The 22,548-nt window shown below is 45.9% G+C and overlaps 1 protein-coding gene across 4 annotated transcripts in view; it reads right to left on the reverse strand.

Moving 5' to 3' along the window:
- NF2 (NF2, moesin-ezrin-radixin like (MERLIN) tumor suppressor) overlaps positions 1–22,548 on the reverse strand; it is an 84,177-nt gene that overhangs the window by 23,742 nt on the left and 37,887 nt on the right. For all 4 annotated transcript variants that reach the window (XM_075534859.1, XM_075534860.1, XM_075534857.1 and 1 more), the window contains 4 exons: positions 21,138–21,221; positions 10,442–10,510; positions 9,520–9,602; positions 2,582–2,657 (listed from right to left, as the gene is read on the reverse strand). In XM_075534859.1, the coding sequence (XP_075390974.1) occupies positions 2,582–2,657; positions 9,520–9,602; positions 10,442–10,510; positions 21,138–21,221 (312 nt within the window). The remainder of the gene's footprint in view (positions 1–2,581; positions 2,658–9,519; positions 9,603–10,441; positions 10,511–21,137; positions 21,222–22,548) is intronic.

Below are 22,548 nucleotides of genomic sequence, written 5' to 3' on the forward strand. Positions count from 1 at the left end.
AAGGTTCGCTGCAGAATCTCATTAATATAATTTGAAAGTGGGCATGGGCGTCCCAGACCTAAACCTACTGCCATCGAATCAAACCTGACTCACAGCAACCCAGATAAATGGTTTCCGAGACTGAAAATCCTTAGGGGAGCTCCTGGCCTCCTTCCCTCCACAGAAAAGCTGGCCTTGTGTGGGTTCCTTCTGGGCAGTGGGCGTTCACTGTGAAATCCTTTCACCTTTTCTGTAGGTTTACGAGGCTCACAGTAAAATGGTGGCAAAAGATGACCAAAATGAGCTGCACATAAGCAATTACTTCAGCAAAGTTGCTTTAAGAGTGAATGAATTCTTTATACAATTGATGTATGTATATGTATGGATTGTGATAAGAGTTGTATGAGTCCCTAATAAAAACGTAAAAAAAAAAAGAAAATGATTAGGGCAAAGAATGTATAGATGTGCTTTATACAATTGATGCATGTATATGTATGGATTGTGATAAGAGTTGTATGAGCCCCTAATAAAATGTTAAAAAAAAAAAAGAGTGAATGAATTCACTGCAGGGCTGTTCCATTTCTGGCGGTGGTGCTCCTGGGCACTAGGGGCCCATCCTCCTGTGTCCCCACAGCACAACCTCCCTACCCCTACTCCCTTACTGACAAGGAGACTGAGCCAAGACTCGGGGGCAGGGAAACCAATCTGCAAAGTGAGAAGACGGTGAGAAGGACCAGTCTAAGAGCAGGGCTCCCGTGGAAACATGAGTGCGACAAAATAAGCCTCTCGCTCCTGCTCACAGCCTGGGGCCAGGCGCTAACCCCAGTCCCAGGGGATGCCTGTTGTCTGCACAGCTCAGAAAAGCAAGGCGCAGCCCGGAAGGCTCTGGACTCAACCCCCAATACAGTCGGGAAACGAGAGACAATGCACTGTGTCTCATTTGAGCTGGTGTTTTTTCTAAAGGAATCTGTCCTCGGCCTCCTGCCACTTCGAGGGATGGAAAGGAGACCAGCAGAGGCTTACCCAATCTCTCTGAAAAGGTTTTAGGCAACTATCTTATTTGGCAAATGGTGAAATTTCTAAAACGCTTAATACAAGAAACTCTACAATAGCCCTTAGTTTTGTCTGGTGCTCAACATAAGCTCAATCGCACATGCACAAATCACAGTGTATCTCAGTCTCATGGACAAGAAACTTATTAAGGACAATAAAGCTCTAGTTTTCCAGAATCTGGGTGGTGGGCATATGAGGCAAGAAGGGTCGGCTGACAAAATCACAGAAATGTGTTAAACACACAAGCTTCAATCCTGGTGTCGATGACATGGCGAAAAGGTTGAGGCTGTCAGGGATTTCGCCCTGCTTGCCCGGCGCGGCAGGCCAGAGGCCCATCGCACGTTGTGCTACGTACATCTGCTGCACAAGACCTCATTGTAAAGTGTTGTAAAGCAAGCAGGTGCCTTTGAGGACAAAGGTGTCCCTGACCCAAGCCATGGTATTGTCAAGTCACCTCAAACGCATGTGAAAGTTAAGCAGGAAGATTGAAGAAGAATCAATGCATCTGAACCATGGTGCCGGCGCAGAATCTTGAAAGTACCATGGTGTCAAAACAACAACGAAATCTGTCTTGAAAGAAGTGGAGCCAGAATGTTCCTTAGAAGCAAGGATGGTGAGGCTTCCTCCCGGTTACTTAGGACATGCTCTCAAGAGAGATGCGTCCCTGATCACCCTTGGTAGAGTGTTTAGGGGATAAGAGGAAGGCCCTGTTTTCTTTTGTTCTGTTGTACATCAGGTTGCTATGAGTTGGAACCAAGTCGACAGCACCTAACCACAACACAGGTACGCAGCATCATCTGGACACTTGTGTACTTTATGACATTTCAGTGTACTCTACAAATTTGTATTTACAAAACAAATTAAGTTAAAACATGCCTCAGGTTATTCTAATTTTCAAAATTTCTAAGAACTCAAACAAGGAAAAGCAAGCTATGCCCGTAACAGTAAAGGCAGACAACTCTCCAGCCGCAGTTTGGAACCAGCAATGAACTATTTGAGCTTTGGGAGAAGCTGGCCACACACTGTATTAGACAGCTGGCCCAGAGGCCAAGCATGTGTCTGGGTGCAGACGCAGAGGATTCTCAGAGGACAGTTAGCTATTAATGGTCTGGATAGAAAACCAATTAACCTCATAGTGAGAACAAGATTCCCCACCCAAACAAATCAGTAATCTATAAAAGCAACTTTACCCGCCTTGCTCTCTGGGAAAGAAGGCATTTATGAGTCTCCCTGGGGGCTGAGAGCTCATGGCACCAGAATCGAGTGCTACCCTCAGAGGACTCCAACAGGTTTGTGCTGAGCGCAGATCTAGGCCCCAGTCCCTCAGGCTCCAACTGACACTTAATTACCTACGATCTAATTGAAGTCCAAAAATAGCAAGGTAGGCTTACACGCCTCTCTCCCCTTCCTCTTTTCTTCTTTACCAATGAGCTGTAAAAGCCTAGCCCATGCTATCCATGGGGCTGGAATAAAGAAGTAGCCTGCTTCACAGCCTGCCCTGATTCCGTCTCTGTTGATGGAACAGGATGGAGGAGAGACTTCAACACACCCGGATGGCAAAGTAGTTCACCCCGTACATCTCCAGGTCCTGCGCGATCTTCAAATATTCCATCTCTGCCTCGTCCCTGTAAGAAGGAAGGACAGTGTGACTGCCAGAGCTGTAAGAGAAGGTGGGGGTGGCCTGTGGCCTTTTGCGGGCTGCTCGTCCCCTGGGTTTAGGGTTAGGATCCCGTCCCTGCACCACACACAGGCCAGAGCGGACACCAGCCAAGCTCTTCCAAGTGGTGAGTCAAGTATTTCCCATCCCCATAAAAACAAGAACAAGCTGCCTCCCAGTGTCTCCTGGCTTCCATTTCAGGCTTTGCCCTTGATAAACAAGGACACCCATGTTAAGTCACCAAAGAAAAGCACACGGCAGCTTATCTCCTCTCTCTCAGATGTACCTGGATGCTTACGCTGTGTTTCTGGTGCTGTTACTTTCTCTTTCTCGTGCCCTTTTCAGCTAGAAGGCTTGGCAATGAAACACCTCTCTCTCTGTAAGCCACCTGAGAACTACCTTCCTGATTTCTCCCCACTTGGGGGAGACTGTTGGCAGTTAGGACAAGAACTAACTAGGTGAAAAGATCCACACCAGGTCATCCGACTTCTGAGTTACAGGGCAAATTTACAATAAACTCTTGAAGTTGCAATAGCTTGCAGAAAAGTCCCAAAATGACACAATATTGGAATACTTAAACTGAATTCTCCTATGATCTCGCCCTCTTCCCTCTCCTCCCCATCTCAAAATACTCCCAAAGGAATTTTTAAACCCAACCAGTGAGGACACCAAATGTTGGTGGGCAGGCGGAACAAGGAGCATGCACGCACATGTCTGGTGCAAGTCGGCATACTCACTCTGGAGCTCTGCTTGCCATCATTTGGAAGAGCAAAACCCAGGAAAACAACTCGACAACTTAGAACATCCATCAACTGTCCAACAGATAATTTGAGGCATGTCACTAATTGAAAAAGACACATCTTCTGCATTTGACATGGCACCGAACATGAGAAAGCCACTGCTCTGGGCCACAGCCTTTGCCTCACAAGATGACGCTGGGTAAAAGAAGTGAGACTCACAGAACACAGCAATGGTCTGACTCCATTTATAGGAAGCTTGAAATAGGCAGCATTAATTGAACACCGTTAGAAATTGGGAGAGTGGCTACTTTGTGGGGAAGGTAGATGGGCAACTGAAAGGGACAGGGGGTTGCCCCATTCTATTTCTTCACCTGATGTTAACAGGTACTTCCTTTGAGAAAAATATTTTCTTTTAAACAGTGTTACTGGTATATAATTCACATACCATACAATAAAATTGTTTAAATATATATACTTTCACTTGTGACAATTCATCCAAAAATAAACTTATGATCTGTCCACCTTACAGTATGAATAACTGACTTTTACAAAGTTAAAAAACAAAACATTTAAGACATGAAGCTGACTTGAAGATGAGTGGGGGGAAAATGTAAAGGAAGGCTAACAAAAAGATGCTCAATTCCTTAGGTGAGCAGTGAAACAGTTGTTAAAACAAGAATTTCCTGGCATTCCATGATGCTCACCTTCCCGACACAATCGCTGAAGACAAGTGTGTGTGTAAGCAACTGTGATGAAGAAAACTGATGGTGCCCAGCCATCAAAAGAGATAGTGTCTGTTTGAGAATGACGAGGGCAACGAATGTATAAGGGTGCTTTGCTCAATTGATGTATGTATGGATTGTGCTAAGAGTTGTATGAGTCCCAATAAAAAGATTTAAAAAATAATAATTTTTAAAAAAAGAGAGAGTGTCTGGGGTGTTAAAGGCTTGAAGATAAGCAAATGGCCATCTAGCTCAGAAGCAACAAAGTCCACATGGAAGAAGCACACCAGCCTCTGTGACCATGAGGTGTCGAAGGTAACAGGGATCAGGCATCAAAAAACAAAAAATCTTATCATTGTGAATGAGGTTGAGTGCAGAGTGGAGACCCAAAGCCCATCTGTAGGCAACTGGACACCCCCTTACTGAAGGGCTGCGGGGAGGAGATGAGCCAGTCAGGGTACAGTGTAGCAACGATGAAACATATAACTTTCTTCTAGTTCTTAAATGCTTCCTCCCCGCACAATCATGATCCCAATTCTACATTACAAATCCATCTAGACCAGAAGATGTATGTACACTGGCACAGATAGGAGCTGGAAACAGGGAATCTAGGAGAGATGACCCCTTCAAGACCAGTGGTGAGATTGGTGATACCTGGAGGGTGGAGGGGAGGTGGGGTAGAAAGGGGGAACCGATTATAAGGATCTACATATAACCTCCTTCCTGGGGGGCAGACAACAGAAAAGTGGGTGAAGGGAGACATCCGACAGTGTAAGATATGACAAAATAATAATTTATGAACTATGAAGTGTTCATGAGGGAGGGGGAAAAGTGAGGAGCTGATATTAAGGGCTCAAGTAGAAAGCAAATGTTTTGAGAATGATGATGGCAACAAATGTACGAACGTGCTTGACACAATGGACATTATGTATGGATTATGATAAGAGTTGTATGAGCCCCTAATAAAATGATTTTAAAAATTGTACGAGCCCCCAATAAAATAAAAAAAAAAAAGAATTCCCACCTTTGAAATTACAGATATTCGAAAAATCAAAAGAAGTGCCAGAGTGGGGGGGGGGGGCACACGCAAGCACACTGCGGATGGGCATGGGCACCGCCTTTGGGGAGAGCAATTTGGTGGCCACCGTCAAAACGCAGACTGTTCAAATCCTTTGGCCTGTTAGGCCTTCTTGTAAAGAACCCACCCTTGGGACCACTCGCACACATGGGTGAGGGTGTGCAAGACTGTGCCCAACATGCCAACAACAGAAGAGATACCAAAACCACCCATGAATGGCTTGAAAGCTCAAAATCCCAGCATTTCAGGTTAATACAGATTTGGTTAGCTTTCAGCCACCTGAGAGTAAAGAAATTCACAATTCCTACACTCAGAACTCCATCTATCAGCTCTTAGATTTGTGGCTAGTGGTGTTTATAGGCCTCATGCAGCATAAGATTACATTTTTAAAATATGTATAAATGAAATACTTAGGAGCTTTGGGCTTTGCATTGGGCTGCTAACCACAAGATCAGCAGCTCGAAACCATTAGCCACTCCACAGAAGGTGAGACTTCACTGCTCTAGAGAGGTACAGTCTCAGAAAGCCACAGGGGCAGCTCTACTCCTCTGTCCTACAGGGCTACGAGTTGAAACCAGCTTGATGGCCGTGAGTTTCGTTAAGATAAATTGAATAAAGTCTCCCCATGCTGCCCATCATGTCTATAAAAATGGCTTACTTTTGAAGGATATCAAGTCTTGGCCTTTCAAAAGCAAGCCAGCTTGCTTCTTAGGCTTCTGAAAATGCCATTAAGTTTTAGTATTGTGAGTGGCTGATACTAAAGAGCTTTTTTGTTGTTGTTGTTGCCAGCAGCAGTGGTATTTTTTTTTCAAGTCTGACTATAAAATTTTTCAAGTGCCAGAAGTTTCTTGCAGTTCCCATAAAAAAGAAAGAAAATCTTCATTCTTGCCTGTGTGTTCCTAATGGTTTGTTCCCATTTGATCAAGTCCATCTGGCTCCCATGCTTCTATCTACCTGCAGCATCTTTCTAGGTAAAGAGGCTATTATAGAAAGCAAAGCCCCCTCCCCCCATGAGAATTTAGTTCAAAGGACGGACGGCACTGAATCTGCAGCTCCGGGAGAGGGACATATCTGATCTGAGCACAGGGAGCAGATGAAGGGGCAGGAGGAGAGAGTGGAGCACATCCTGGCCCACCAGGCCGTGAGGATGATGTTCCCAATTAGAGCAGCCAGTCCACAGAGAGGAGCACATGGTTGGCCCCACTATGAGACACGACGTCCCTCACTGACCCATAGTCCTACAGGTGACAGCACCAGAGAGACAGTGTGGGAATTGCACCCGATCTAATCCCGCCACACTGAGGCAAAGCACTAAGGGGGTTCAAGAGAACAAGGGAATGGAGCAGCGAGGTCCCCAGGGAATGCTGAAGGTGGACTTTGGGACCAGGGTGTGGTGCCCCACAGACTGAACTGGAAAACACTCCTAAAGGCCAATAAAAAATCCTTGAAATAACTACAAGTTTTTCTTTCTTGTGTTTTGTTTTTTGTCATTTGGTTTGTTGTTATTTTGTTGTATATTGTTGCTTCATTTCGCTGTCTTGTTTTTGTGCATGTTATTGTCTCCGCAGGTCTGTCTAAATAAGACAGGCAGGATGAACAATCTGGAGGAGAAAACAATGAGACCAACCATTCCAGGGGCACATGGGAGAGGAGGAGGTGGGGGGAAAGGTAGTGGTGTTAACAAACCCAGGGACAAGGGAAAAACAAGTGATCCAAATTGGTGGTGAGGAGGGTGTGGGAGGCCTGGTAGGGCATGATCAAGGGTAATGTAACCAAGAGGAATTGCTGAAACCCTGGTGGGGACTGAGCATGATAGTGGGACAGGAGGAAAGTCAAAGGAAATAGAGGAAAGAGCTGGGAGGCAAAGGGCATTTATAGAAGTCTAGATAAAGATATGTACATATGCAAATATATTTATATACGAGGATGGGGAAATAGATATATGTGCATGTATTTATAGGTTTAGTATTAAGGTAGCAGAAGGTCATTGGGCCTCCATTCAAGTCCTCCCTCAATACAAGAATACTTTCTTCTATTAAATTGGCATTCTATGATGCTCACCTTCCAGACACAACCGCTGAAGACAAAGCGGCTGAATAAGTCAATGTGGTTAAGAAAGCTGATGGTGCCCAGCTATCAAAAATATATAGCATCTGGGGTCTTAAAGGCTTGAAGGTAAACAAGCGGCCATCTAGCTCAGAAACAACAAAGCCCACATGGAAGAAGCACACCAACCTATGTGATCACAAGGTGCTGAAGGGATCAGTTATCAGGCATCAAAGAACAAAAAATCATATCATTGTGTGCTCACCTCCATGATACAATCGCTGAACACAAATGGGTGCATAAGCAAATGTGGCGAAGAAAGCTGATGGTGCCTTGCTATCAAAAGATATAGGGTCTGGAGTCTTAAAGGCTTGAAGATAAACAAGCGGCCAACTAGCTCAGAAGGAACAAAGCCCAAAGGAAGAAGCACACCAGCAGGTGGGATCAGGAGGTGTTGAAGGGATCAGATATCAGGCATCATCAGGACAAAAAATCTTACCATAGTGAATGAGGGGTGGGGGAGTACGGAGTGGAGACCCAAAGCCCAATTGTAGGCTACTGGAGATCCCCTTACAGAAGAGTCTCGGGGAGGAGATGAGGCAGTCAGTCAGAAAAATGGGTGAAGGGAGACGTCGGACAGGGAAAAATATGACAAAATAATAATTTATAAATTATCAAGGGCTCATGAGGGAGGGAGGGGAAAATGAAGACCTGATGCCAGGGGCTTGGGTGGAGAACAAATGTTTTGAGAATGATGAGGGCAATGAATGTACAAATGTGTTTTACACAGTTGATGTATGTATGGATTGTGATAAGAGTTGTATGAGCCCCCAATAAAATGATTTTAAAAAAAAGAAACAAAGAAAACAAAGCAACATCAAGTTTTTGTCCAAGGATTGAAAGATGTCGTCTCCAGATTAGGTCATTTTCCATAAACGTACTTCCTGTGATCATCCAGAACACTCTGGTCTTCTTCAAGAGATGATTTCAAATCGATTCTCAAAACAACTCCCTAAGAGTGAAAGAGGAAGGTTCCCATGGCCGACTGATGCTCACCCTCATCATCGCACTACGGTGGCTGCCCAGATGGATGAACACCATAGCTTGTGAACCATCAAGCAGACCCCTCAGTGCCCGAGCTGCCCTGGACAGACCTTTCCCCCTTCTGGAATTCCAGTACTGCTCTTTTCAAAGACTGGTGGGCCACTTCGTCAGACACAGCTCTTCCTCATCCACGACCCCCACACTGGATTCTTGGAAAAGTGTATGATGTTTCTAACTTGGATACGCTGTTGTCATTTTGTAGGAAGACATACAACTTGCTTCTGTCTACAGAAGAAGGTTTGGGACCAAGAAACACTTCCAATCGCTCGTGGTCACTGGGAGAAGATGCTCCATTTCCCCTGAGTGCTTCCATAGCTCTCATTCAAAAAGGAAGGGTATGGGACAAGCTGCCCTTTTCAGTCGATTGTGAAGGAGTCCCTGAAACAGCCGTGCTGGTGCTGATGCTCACGACAGGCTGAAATCATAAGTCTTTGATTTGAAGACTTAATTCTTGGTATAATGAATTTTTTCCCCTCTTTTCAAAAGACATTATTCCCTTCTTTGTCAAATTTTGTGACTGTAAACACTGGGGCTACTCTGACTCAATTGGCTTCAAGAGACATGAGACTTTCTAAGCCAGTGCACTTCACCTACCCAGAGGAACCAGTGGGGCCCACATGGTGGCCTTGCCTTGATGCTCCTGAGTGCATGGGATGCTGAGCACAGATGACAACAGGGTGAGTCACAGGGGTCAGGCTCAAGGCCAGAACACACGGGGTCCATCAGGGTAGAAGCCAGGTCAGACTCCTAAGACATTCTGTGGTGCTGGAGCAAGGAGGCAACAGCCAGAGGCCAAGCCTGAGCCAGGCGGTAGTGTCAGTGCCCGCAGCACATGGCCCCCTGGGGAGCACCGGACGGGAGGGAAGCACCGCTTCTCCACACAACAGAATTCTGAAAGCAAAACTGAAGTGCCCAGGAAGCCCTAGGTCTGGACATCTCGAGAGAACAAAGGGGCGCGCCTGTGCCGGGCCAGCATCCCCCACGTACTGTACTGGAGGCTATTCTGGAGAAACAGCACCTGCGCCACTCCCACTCTCCCTCTTCTTCCAACTTTTGCTCAAAGCATGCCCTACTTTCTAGTTCTTTAAAAACAAAAAACCCATTAAGTGATATAAAGCACACCACAGTGACTTGGCTTACCTGGCCCGGCCTCGGTGCTCTGCGTACCACGCAGTGATTCTCTCCTCCCACATCTCCGGAGTCATTTGATACAGATTTATTACCTACCGAAAAGCAGAGCAAAATAAAAACCCCACGCGCAAAGCAAGTTTGGGCATTGTTTGACATTGCTGCGGTCCTGTGTACATTTTTACACGTCAGCACAGCTGTGTTTAAAAAGCCATACGCACACGCATGGAGACGGGGTAGAGGCGGGCATGCAGACAAGCCTCATAGTGGAAGGAAGGACTGGGGCACCGGCTGCCTCCCACTCAGCCCAGGCCAGGCGTGCCCTCCATCCAGCCTGGCCCTTTCCCGCGCTGTGCACCTGAGAGACTGTCTGCAGATGCTCAGTCAGGGGCAAGGCTAACTGTCCCTGGCCACCAGGGACAGGCTGTGTGCTGCTGACCCTGGCCTGCAGAGCAGCCATAGAAAGAACCAGGAGAGCCAGAGAAAGTGAGGAGCAGACTTTATTACCCAGTGACAGATGAGTGGGGCTCTACAATCAGAAGCAGCAAGAGGGAGGGAGGGCTAATGGACAAGATGAATAATGCTGAGGATTAAAAATCACAGAGCCCACTCCTAACTCATTGTGTCTCTCCACCCCAGTGCAGCTGCAAACAGCTCAATTCCCACCCTCCTCCCGGGGGAATCAGTGATGGGCGGCACCTCTCAGAAAAGGGCCTTTCAGGGGAATATTCGCAGGTCACACTAGTCCTAGCAACCCCAAACCCATTGCACGAACCTTGGCTTTTTAGTGTTCTTAACAGAGATTGCACACACTTGATTCAAGTTTGACCACAGTATCTTTTTAAGGCCGTGTCCTTCAGATCCTGTCAGCTGTCTCTGACACCACCTATGCCCCCCCCTACAGGCTAGCGAACACCCCAATTTGATGTCTTACCCTTTTTGGAAGCAACTCCTCCTGGGCCAAAAATCCCCGCTTGTGAACAGAGGGGTCATAGTCACCGTACTGGAGGGAGAAGAAAGGGAGAGCAGGCAGTTGAGATTCTCCACCTGCCTTTTCTGACCAAGGCCCGACTCCATTCCTCAGTGCCTCCCGGCTCTGGGGAGCAACGCAATCCCGATGGCAAGTCAAGATTTCAACCTTGCTAGGGTGTGTGTGTGTTTGTTATCCTTGAATGAAAATACAATGCTGGTTCTATCTGTGAACACAGTTGCACAATCCCATAGAGGATGGATGGGTGATGTGCTAATAAGAGTGTGACGCTGGTTTAGAAATGCAGCCGTGGTTTCTTACCCTCAGAGAAAGACTTCCCTACTTTTGAAATGAAATGGCATAACTGGCGACGGTTGTGATTATGACACAAAAGTTTCTAAGGGGCTGGCGACGGTAACAGAATGGCTAGTGGAGAGCTGGGACTAACAAAGCCAATTATCTTTAGTATTTTTCACTCAGGGCTCTGAAAATGATTGGGCAAAAATGTGGTGCGAAGCCATCCTTCCTGGCATGCAGACTGGGGCATGACTAAAAGAAGGTGACGCGACTCCCTACAGACACAAGTGGGGCTCTGCACTTCAGTTGCCTCATCCAGAGAAAATGCTTTTGAAATTGCCTTTCTGACTAAGAGACAAAAAAAAAAATCATCTTCCTTTCCTGGAAAATTTAAGTCTGACCAGGAACTAATCAGAAATGAAAGAACTTTCTAAAACAGACAGACAACCTGTAAACCACATTACAGAACATAGGATGAAAGCTGGTCTCTCGTCATTCAGTGGTTTGTCTTTTTCTTAGTAGGGGTAAAATATACACAACAAAGTATTTGCCAATTCAACAATTTTTACATGAACAATTCATCAGTGGCTTTTCTTTTTACCCAAAGCAGTGAAGCTCAGTATACTGTCCTTCCCACATTTATCCTTTTAGTCACCAGCACTGGAAAAAGTGAAGAGGTGGTTGGCACTGTCTGCCCCTGGACCCACACAAGAGGATACCCACCCAAGGTCTCAACCAGCCTCAGTCAGACTTGGGGAGAGTCTGCGATCCCCATGAGCCAGCCTTCGGAGAGACATTCCCAGCTGCAAAAAAAATTCTCAACACCCACCTCCCATTACATTGTACCTCACTACCACACCCCCAGGGGTGAGCGCCCATGAATCTATGTATTTAACACAAATCATACAACTCAATAGTTTAATTGTATTAAGAGTTGTATAATCATAACAATCAATTTTAAAACATTTTCTTCCTTGTTTTTACTTTTCTCACATAGCTACTTTCTTTTTCTTTCTTTGTTTATTAATTGGGATTAATACATGTATCGAATCATTCCACAGTCCATACCACGTCCAGCAGAATTGTACATCTGCTACCACAATCAGTTTCCAAACACTCTTTTGCTCTATGGACCCCTTGACGTCATCCCTGCTTCACTCCACCACCACCTGTGCCCCCTTCTCCCCCGAAACCCTTAATTCCCCTTGCTGACTCATCAGCCTGGTTTTCATACATCAAAAATACGAGAAAAACATATGGTACAACTTCGAGAGGGTGACCCCAATTATATACACTCAAGAAACAAACAAGACCCTCCCAATACGTAAGATTTTGGACATCAAATCAGGTCCAGCATGCATCCTAGGGGGAATTGCTGACAAGTTTTAACTGTTCAAGTCAGGCTTACGCCTTTGACCCTTCTACATTCAACTCACTCTGCTTGGTGACCAATGTCTTCCTGTTCCTCGGTTGTGGACAGAAGGAGTTCAGCAGAGGTTTATTCCCTGTATCGTTCCACCAATGAGTCGTGGGCCCCCACAATCATCCACAGCCTTCTGCAAACCAGAGTCTGAGACTCGAGGCTCTGCTGCTAATGCCTCCCTTCAACTTTGGATCATATGCTTCACAGTTCTTTGGTGACTGATGATGGATTTAGTTGAGACCTCATTTAGAAGCTGCTTGTTCAGCGGCAAGCCTTTAAGAGCCCCGATGTTATTTTCTCTGATAGTCAGGCACCATCTGATTTCTCACCACATTTTGCTATTGCACTGTCTCCTCTGTGTTCCCTTCATGGAAGTGAGTATGAGCTGGCATTTAGTGTGAGCCCAAAACCATTCCTGGGACCTATGTTTGCTTGTTTTGGTCTTTCCATTTATTCTCACTTGGGAATTAACCCAAATGTCATGTCATTGCATGCTCCAATCTCATCAAGCAGAACTGAACCACTGCTTCCACAATCAGTGCCCAAACACACTATTTCTTCCTGGGTGGAATTAATATTTCTTGAATTGCCTATTATTACCTTGTGAACTGGAGAATTAGATGGCATTGGGTTTCATGGGTGATAAAAAAATCAATTTGTCAAATTTAAACTTTATAAACATGCAACTATTTTTATAACTCTGTCCAGGTTTTGTTTCCTCCCCTTTCCAGGGAAGAGATAGGCAGTGCCCAGCTTCTCACAGTCTCGGAGGAGTCCAGGAGGCAGACTGGTCAGGTGCTACAGAGAGCTTTAACTACTCTTTCAGGACACAGCTGCAGAGGTTGGGTAGGAGGCTGACTAGGCAGGTCCAATTCCAGCTCTTTCACTAACTGTGTAGCCCAGGACATTTTTGTGGCTGTTTTCCCATCTGTAAAACAGGGATAACAGAGCTTATAGGTCTCCTATGTGGATCAGAGGGGTCCTGGTGATGAAATGATTATGAGTTGGGCTGCAATCTTAAAGGGCAGAGGTTCAAATTCACCAGCCTATCCATGGGGAAAAGATGAAGCTTTCTACTCCTATAAAGAGTTACCATCTCAGGCATCCACAGGGGCAGGTTTGCCATCTTAAATGGTCACTACGAGTTGTAAATGACTTGATGGCATGAGTCTTTTTGGTTTCTGTTTGCTTTGCTACCACGCCCTTGGAATATAGGAGCACGGCAGAAGCCACAGGGCCGCATGGTTGAGTGGCAAGGTCCAGAGAGATGCGTGCCTGCAGGAATGACAGAACTGTATCTTCAGCATTTCTGATCTTGAGTTGTAACCTGTCAACCTCACTAGTGGACTCCATGACCCATTTACAAATAAAACCTCACACTCAGGTTGTACCACTTAACTGTTAAGAGGATCTACTGAAGCCTTAGAAGACATACTGAAGTGGGAAGGGGGGCGCTCTGTGCTGTCCTCTTGAGTCCTTGAGTAAGAGACCTTCTATAAACATTAACTTCTGTACATCAGGGTTCTTTATAGTACCTGCTTCACATACTGGTTTCAGTTTTTAGTATTTTTCTGCTTTCTCTTCAATTGAGGCTTTCTCTGTCTTATTCTGTCATGGTTGTTGGGTTGGTTTTTTATTTGATTTTGCATGCTTCTCAGTACATGAAATCCAGGATACATAAGTAAATCTAGAGGCAGCAACTGGATTACCACATATACTCGAGTATAAGCAGCCCCGAAAATCCACCAAGGCACCTAATTTTACCACAAAACTGCATCAAACATGTGCTGAAAGCTTGACTTATACACAAGTATAGACGGTAGTAGTTTCCCCGAGGAGCCATGGTGGCACAGTGGTTACCAGTTGGGCTGCTCACAGTGAGGTCAGCAGTTTGAAACCACCAGCTGCTCTGCAGGGGAAGAGGAGACTTTCTACTCCCATAAAGGACTCTCAGAAACCACAGGGGCGGTTCCACTGTGTCTCCATGGCAGTGAATTGCTGTCTTGTGTTCTAGTGTGAGAAGCATGGTAGGCAGGTGGGGGAGAAGGGAGAGTGGGGAGCTAACAACAGTGAGCACAGGAGACGACCAGATTATTGTAATGCGTGATATGTGAATTACATGTTAATAAAACTGGTAAAAAAAATAGTGCCTGCCTCCGGCAGAATATTTAGTGTAAGTCAGAGGGTCTGTGCCGTTATCCTCTGCATTACTCATGGAGATACCAGTTGCTGCTTGCTTCTAGGGTTTCTGACCTGCTGGGAGCTGCAGAAAGCCAGGGGAGCTGCATTGGCAGCCCCCCTTCAACAGAGCTGGGTGCGCCAAACTCAAATGTAAAAGTAAGGTGATCTGCAAAGTTAGTGATGCAAATCCAAGTTCCCAAGGCTTGCAAGGTTAGCCCCCCCACACTATTACACCAAACTCCCAGCTACTCCACTGACCGCACGCATGACATCAGAGCAGGCCAGAGCGCCACTAGACTAGCTCCACTCACAACATGAAAGTCACCTGGATGTGTATGTCTGCTCTTAAACACCTCTTTGAAAAAGCAAAGGCAGAAAAGACAATCCTGGCTTTGTAGCAGTTGGTGAATATAAAAGAAAGTCAAGTCAGTCCACAGATGGGAAGGCAGCTTCCCATCCTTTCAAGTAAGAGCAGCATTTTGATGATATAACCAGCAGTGAATTCACTGTGGCGCTAATGAATCCTGGATTTCAGGGCTCGGCACCTGGATGGGCCTGTACTTAATTTTATATTCATAATTTGGTATTCTTGCATTAAAGAGAGTCTACCAAATTATATCAACTCCAAGCCCCACAAAACCTGGATCTGCCCTTGAGATAAACCAATCAAATTTAAATTCAAGAAGGGTGTTTACCATTTAAAGGACTCTTGGAGTCAATTTGTAGGTTAAACAGAGGCTATTAAATCATTCCCTCTGTGTATATGTCCTGGAAAATTACATCAAGTGCGGCTCTGAATTGGATTTCACAAAACATAAACATTTGATTAATACATAGACCTGTGGAAAAAAACAAACAGTCCAGCCCACCCACCAGTTTCTTAATTCCAGGTGGGTGATTGACTTAAGTCTGTGAATGAAAATCCTTAAAAAGCACCTGAACAAAAAACACAGAATGTGTGTAGAATGGCTGGTGAAGCCGTTCTAAAAACACAAAGCCAAACAGGCCCGACAAGGCTGACATGTAAAAGCAGAGCGCTCCAACAAACTGACCCGAGAAAGACGAACACCACAGAGGAACGTGGGCAGGCGAGCAGGGCTCGTGCCCTGCGACAAGAAATACAAATGGCCAAAGAGCCAGGACAGAACCCACTGCTCAGCTCCCTGCCCCACCCCCACCTACCCCTACCCCAATCCGGGATCTTCAATTTTTTTCTAACCTCTTAGCAAAAATTAAAAGATTGATAATATCTTCTCTTGGTAAGGACGCTTTTGGAGGACAATTTGGCGTCATTTTTGTAGAGTAACTTATGATTCGGCATCAACTTGATGGCAGTTGAGTTTATTGTTGTTTTTTAAAGTTTGTTTTCCTTGAGATGAAATTCATGTAACCTAAAAGTCACCCATTTTGAAGTCTACAAGTTGCGGGCTTTAGCATACTTACAGTGTTGTGTAAAACAACAGCACGATCTAATTCCAGAACATTTTTACCACTCCAACACCAAATCTCATACCCACTAGCAATCACTCCCCCATCCCCGTCTCTAGACCTTACCAACCACTAGGGGACTTTGTGACTCTACAAACTGCCTACCTTGGATGCCTCCTGTGAATGGAATTATGCAGCAGGTGACCTTGGTGTCTGGGTTCTTTCACTGAGCGTTATTTAAATATTGAAGGTCCTTATCCTTCAGCCCAAGTATGCGACCTCTGGGTAGCTACCAGCTAGTAATACTGGCATGTGTCACTTCACTTCCATAATACGTTCCATGAAGTAAGCATTATGTGATTTAGGTATTAATGCATTGTATGCAAGGGGTTTTTAAAAGTCTGTGGTGAAATTACAGTCTTTACTTCATTTTCCCACAAACTTTTCCAAGTCCCCTCATGTTTGGTACACGTTATCAAAATAACCCCCACTCTGCAAGTGGCTCCGGCTCTCTATGAGTGGCCAGAGTGTGGAGGCTTGCAAACTTGCACCTGTAATTAGCTGCCTCTGGGTGCCTGGTGGGAGTGGACAGGCACTGAGTTGCAGGGAGCAGGCCGTGCAGCAAAGGGCTGCAAACCACAATGGGGCTCCAGCCTCCTGACGCTCTGCCTCCTCCCACTCTAAGGACTCTCCAGACGTTGGGGGGATGGACATGAAGTAGCACACACGGTGAATTATACAAGGATGCTCATTCAGACAGATGTCTTACCTGTCTATAACAGAGACAGAGTGCAATCAACTGCTTAGAAGGGGAATGGACCAACAAACTGGGTTTAAATGATCAGCAGGGTACCAAACAACAGTTAAAATCAACTACATCTACACACAACAACACAGATCAATCTCAAAATTGGTCAACAGTGAGCGGAAGGAAAAAGGTCATTGATCAAAGGATATGCAGAGGACGTCACTGGGTGCCATTCGGTCAGCTCCACCTCATAGCAAGTGCGAGCTCCCGATCCAGCCTCACAACAGCTCCAGAGTCTGAACACCGTTTATGTAACCTTCACCTTCTGGCTACACTTCAGTCCCTCTGGGGCCACTCAAACGACCACGGCCTTCAAATTGGGCTCCCTGTCTCCCAACCTGCCTCACTCACGCTGCCTTCACATGACCACCAGGGATCTGTCCAACGTAGGACACTCACGCCCTCCCTGGGCTGGCTCCTCCAGACCTCTCCACCTCCACTCTTGCCACTCCTGACCCCCACACTTCACTTATGTCATCTCTTACCACCCTTCCCCTGCTTTTGAGCACTAGGAGTTTACCGGCAGCACCACATGACTGGTAAGCTAGATGCCGTTCTCTCTCAAAGTCATTTTTAATCAGAACAAATTTCAAACACCAAATTATCAATATGAAACCCAACAGGTAGCTCAAACAGTCACTGTGTCCTGGGGGTGCCATGTGACTGGACCAAAAACCATAGCCCATACTTTCGATTCAAACATAATTCACACTCCAACCAAGAAATATGGTTCTTGTTAACTGAACCATGTGATTAATATTTGTGTTTATACTTTGAGGATAATTGTTTCTTTATGCTTTGGAATTAACTGTGTCTATATCATTCAAACAGCTGAAATGCTGTAATGAATACATTTGCTCATAATTACATCCCATGTGTTAATGAGCTCAATTCACTTTCCCCTCCATATTCCTAAAGTTCCTTTCTGTACCAGAAAGGTTGTGGAAGAAAACAAATGGAATATAGTCAATGCTTTACTGAAAAGCTGGTACTAACGTGATGGTGCAGATGAAACTGGACTTGGTGGACAGCAATGCGCGCTTCCCACAGACCTCCCTCAGGCACTGGGCAGGGTGGGGAAGGGCAAAGCACTGAGCAAGGTAACCCAGAGCCCACGGTTCTGATCTTGGCTTTGCTCACTTCTTACACTCTGCCACGAACCCTTCAGTCATCACCAAAACCAAACCCACTGCCATCAGGTCAAATCCAACTCATAGCACCTCTGTCGGATAGAGAACGGGCCCACGGCTTCCAAGGCTGTACTGTAGCCTTTCCAGAAACAGATTCCCACACCTGCTTCTCAAGGAGCAGCTGATGTGTTAGCGCCACGAGCTTTCAGATAGCGGCTGAGCACTTAGCTCCTGTACCACCAGGGCTCCTTGGCAGTACCATCAGGGAGCTGCAACCCACAACGACAATGTGATACCACATCGCTAACATCACTAAGGATGGCCAAGATTCCGTTAAAACACACACACGGAAAACAGTGACCGTTGGTGAGATGTGGAGAAATGGAAACCGTTACCCATGGCTGGTCCGAATGTAAATGATGCAGTCACTGTGGAAAATAATTTGGCTGGTCCTCAAAAAGTTAAGCACAATATAACTCCCACATGAGCCAGCAATACTCCCAAGAGACATGAATCCGGCAACAAGTAGAGACAAAAGTACCCCAGTGTTCATTGCTGCACTAGTCACAACAGCTACAAGGTGGGAACAACCTAAGTATCTATCAGCAGATGAACGGATAAACAAAATATGGTAGACACATCCAATGGAATACTACTCAGTCACCAAGAGAAATGAGGTCTTGATCCGTAACAAAAAGCTCACACAATGGCTACTGGATGAGCTCACGTCCATGAAGGAACAACAAAAAGTAAGTTTACAGAGACACTTTTCCTCCCTCCTCCCTGCAGTGAGTTTCTGTTGACGGAAATGGGAAATGTGATGGTGGTTGTGGATGATGAGTGCAAAAGACGAGGAACAGAATTGTTACCACAAAATGGAACACCAGGAAAACAGTGACTTGGCCGATGGTTTATACACATACCTTTACAACATTAAAAACCTGTAAAAAATAGCATGACACATAAGAGCTGTAATTTACTAATCCTTTCTGAGTCTTAAATACCTCATCTGCAAAACAAATCTAATCGTCTCAAGCCTGGGCTATGAAACATTCATGCTAGAACACTTTGTAAAACTGTGAAATACAATAGGCATCGAGGATCCTAGCAATATTGTCATGAAAGAGAGCCCATGAATTTTAACCAGCAGTCCTAGAAACCAAGGCATGCTAGGTGATCCTGAAGCAGACTTGAAACATAGATTACCTTCATTTGTGAGATCCTGAAATTTTACACCGGAAAGAACAGTTTGAACCGCCTCCTCCATATAAACCACATATGCTGTCTGTGAATCACTTTCATCTCCAGATTAGCAGGGCTTTCCTACAGCGAAATCTGTTTAAGCAAACATCTGCTGGTTCCTTGAAGAGTGATTCTCTCCCCGCCCCACAGGTGGCCTTTGAATTTGTGCCCTGAAATCCGTATGCGCAGAAAATGTTGCCTTTCATATATAGCCTTTCAGTGTCCTTGAGAGCTGGAGTCTCCTCTTAGTTGGGGAGAAAACATGCTGAAAAGGAGTCAACTTCACACCAGTAAGTGCTTCGATTTAATGAAAATGACAGCAACTGCTTCATCACTGTCAGGGAGACACTGATTGAAAGGACACCTTTTTCCTGTTATTAATATTCTTAATTAAGGCATAAAATGAAGCATATGTTTTAGTTGAATTGAGGCCCATGTTCTGTTTTCTCAATTACTTAGTTTTCAGTGCAGTGGAATAGAAGAGGCACAAAATGCAATTCCAGAGTCAGAGATTCTGCCCAGGGGACTAGGGACCAAGTGCTGAGGGCATACATTGGCTCTGGCGGCCGCCTCTGGCAAAGGCAGCCGCTTGCCAGGCAGGGTGAGCACTCAGCCGTGTTAGCCCAGTGGGCCGGGGAGCAAACAGACCCTGGTGTTCCTGATTTGACTTTCCCTCTTCCTGGTTCTGATCTCAAATGATCTCACATCTCTCTAACCAGGAGGACTAGAAAGTCCAGAGGGTCTTATTAGTGTGTCTAACATCATAGGAAAACCACTCTATGGACACCTGCCACTAAAAAGGGAACGAATAACGGAAACCAGTATGCTTCCAAAAGCTAGCTGGGCACCCAACTCTAGGGACATCCCACGTTGCAGGGAAAGGCAGGAGCAGGGGACCAAGAGAAGGGGCATGTGCCCGAGGTAAGAAATGTAAGGACATGGAAGCACCTGGCTGGTTGATATACAGAAACCGAAAGGACAAAGTCACAGCCTGCAGCTCCCTCCTGGTCCCTCCCAGCCTGCAATGGTTTCTCATGAAAGGCTTTAGGCCAACCAGACAGCTCAGTGGGGCAGAGGGCACAGAGCCTGCAGAGCTGAGCTACAGCCTGGGGACTGCTGGCAGGGAGATGAAGCAGGGGCTTCTTTAAGGGGCTGGCACTGACCCTCAAATGAGCTAAGACGAGGACCTCAACTCAAGGCCAGGTTTAGTCAAAACTGGAGACCCAAAACTCATTTTTTTCTCATTACAGTCCCATGCCACAGAACATCCATTGAGGCAACATCCAACGGTATCTATATCCATGGTCTCTCTACCACAAAGTCCACTGGATTAAACATTTGAGGAACACACAAAGGCGCATAATAACAAACAGGTGCTACCTTAAGACACACATCAAAGCACGGTATCGCTGTGTTATTATATTCAAGATGTTTTTAGAGTCTCTAGAAGTGCTTCTCTAGACCTGTACACGCCGGAAGGAACACTGGGAGCCCTGGTCGCACAGTGTGGTACGCACTCGGATGCTAACGGCAAGGCCGCACTTTGAACCCACCGACTGCCTGCGTATACATGCAGCCTCAGAAATTCAACGGGCGGTTCTACTCAGAATCGACTCAAGGGCAGTGAGTTCATCTGACTAACTGAGGTTGATATACAAACTGTTCCTAACTAAGTATTCATGGGCAAATTTGACTTAAAGACAGACTTAGGATTGGAACTCTTCCATAATCCAGGGACTGCCTACACAACATCCAAATCCACAGCACGTATCATGGACATTAAGCAATGCATGCCTGTAATAAAGAGGCTGATCCCATGACTAACTGTGAAAAACGCAGTGACAAAGAAGATCCGTGGAGCCATGCACTTTTCTGTATGTCTGCTATGTGTCAATGAGATGCTTTCTTTTTTTTTTTGAGATGCTTTCTAAAAAAGAAAAAAAGTGTTGTCACCTACCCTCTCTCTTTCTCTCTCTCTCAAGATCACAAACAAGTGGGACCACAGCAGTGGCCCCATACATCCCATACATCTCACACTATGGGGCAAGTCTCTCTGAAGTCCAAAATGTGCACAGATACATGTGACAGGAGAAATCTTGTGACCGGCAATAATGGCCAGGAAGAATGAATGTCTCTCTTCTTTGAGCCTACCTTGGCCTGGACCGCGTACGAAGCCAGGAGCACAGAAGCCTCGGGAGGGCAGTAGATCTTTTCGTCTAAAATCTGTTTTTTTACCTGAAAGGGTCAACAAAAGAGAAATGAGACTGCAGTGGGGGAGGACAGTGTGCAGGCCAGGCACAGCAGACAGCCACTCTCATTGGGGCACCCAAACTGGCCTGGCAGCCCTGCTCTGACCAAGGGCACCAATTTTCACGAGTGCAGACAGATCGAGAGCTCAGTCACTGAGGAGCCACTGTGCCTACAAACCCCTCTCACATCTCTTCAGGATCACAGGTTGCAGGGTAAAAAGCATCTCTGTGGTTAAAACACACAGTGACATCGGGCTGTGGACACGGGAGTGTCAGGAGCAGTGCGGGTGGTGACTGCAGACCCAGCCCCTGCTGGGCACACTCAACACTAGAGGAAATGAAGGCTGCTTTGAAAGTCTCACTACAAGACAGAAGTTGCCAAGACCACTGAGTTATGACTGCGGGAAAAACCACCTCTGTGTGCCTGGGCTGAGGAAGAAGGAAGCAATAAAGTCTGATCGATAACATTTCTAAGTGCACGTGAGGTCCAGAAAGTATAAATTGTAAGTCATAATGTTGAGTTACATATCTCATTGCACTCAATTTCTTAAGAATGGTGCAGTGCAGTGTGACGTGACAGGAGAGCCCCATGAAGCAGCAGCTCTCTGAAATAAACATAGCAGGAGAGCCATGTCTCTGCACAGAGTCTGACAGTCACCCAGAGCCTTGCTCAGCCACAAAACACCCCAATACGTCAGTACAGGGAAACCCAGGGCAAAGCCACACGAGGATGGACCCTGTCTCAAAGTAGTTTGCAAGAAACCCATTTAAATCCAAAACTCCAGGGCATTATGGGGTCTACCGGTACCAGTACCAGTAGCCTTCAGGTCAAATCCAACTCCTAGTGAACACACACACGCCACAGAACTGCCCTTCCTAAGGCTCACTAGGCCTGGCTTCTAAGGTGCCTCTGGGGAGGTTCGCAACACCAGCCCTTTGGGCACTGAGTCAAGTGCTTACCGTTTTGCACCAGGTGCTTGCATTCAAAGGCAAAAGGTCTTCCCAGGTTTGAAACAGATTCTACATTTCTAAGGGGGAAATCAAACCTGGAATAGTTCTGAAACAATGTAGCTTTCTAACCCTTTGGCTTGGTTTTCACAAGCAGGAGAGGGGGCTGAACAATGCTACGGAAAAATCAAAATTGACCTGAAAAGGTTGGAAAGAGTGGCAAACTTGTTTTGTAAAAGAAATGATTCGGGGGTTTGCTTACATTTAACTTAACACTTCCTGAACACAATTTACTTAGGCGCAGACTAATTACAGGAGGGCTACATGATGGGCTGCACGCAATCCACTTCTGGAAACTCGTGTCA

This window comes from Tenrec ecaudatus, chromosome 16 (assembly GCF_050624435.1).
Source record: "Tenrec ecaudatus isolate mTenEca1 chromosome 16, mTenEca1.hap1, whole genome shotgun sequence".
Taxonomy (NCBI): Eukaryota; Metazoa; Chordata; class Mammalia; order Afrosoricida; family Tenrecidae; genus Tenrec; species Tenrec ecaudatus.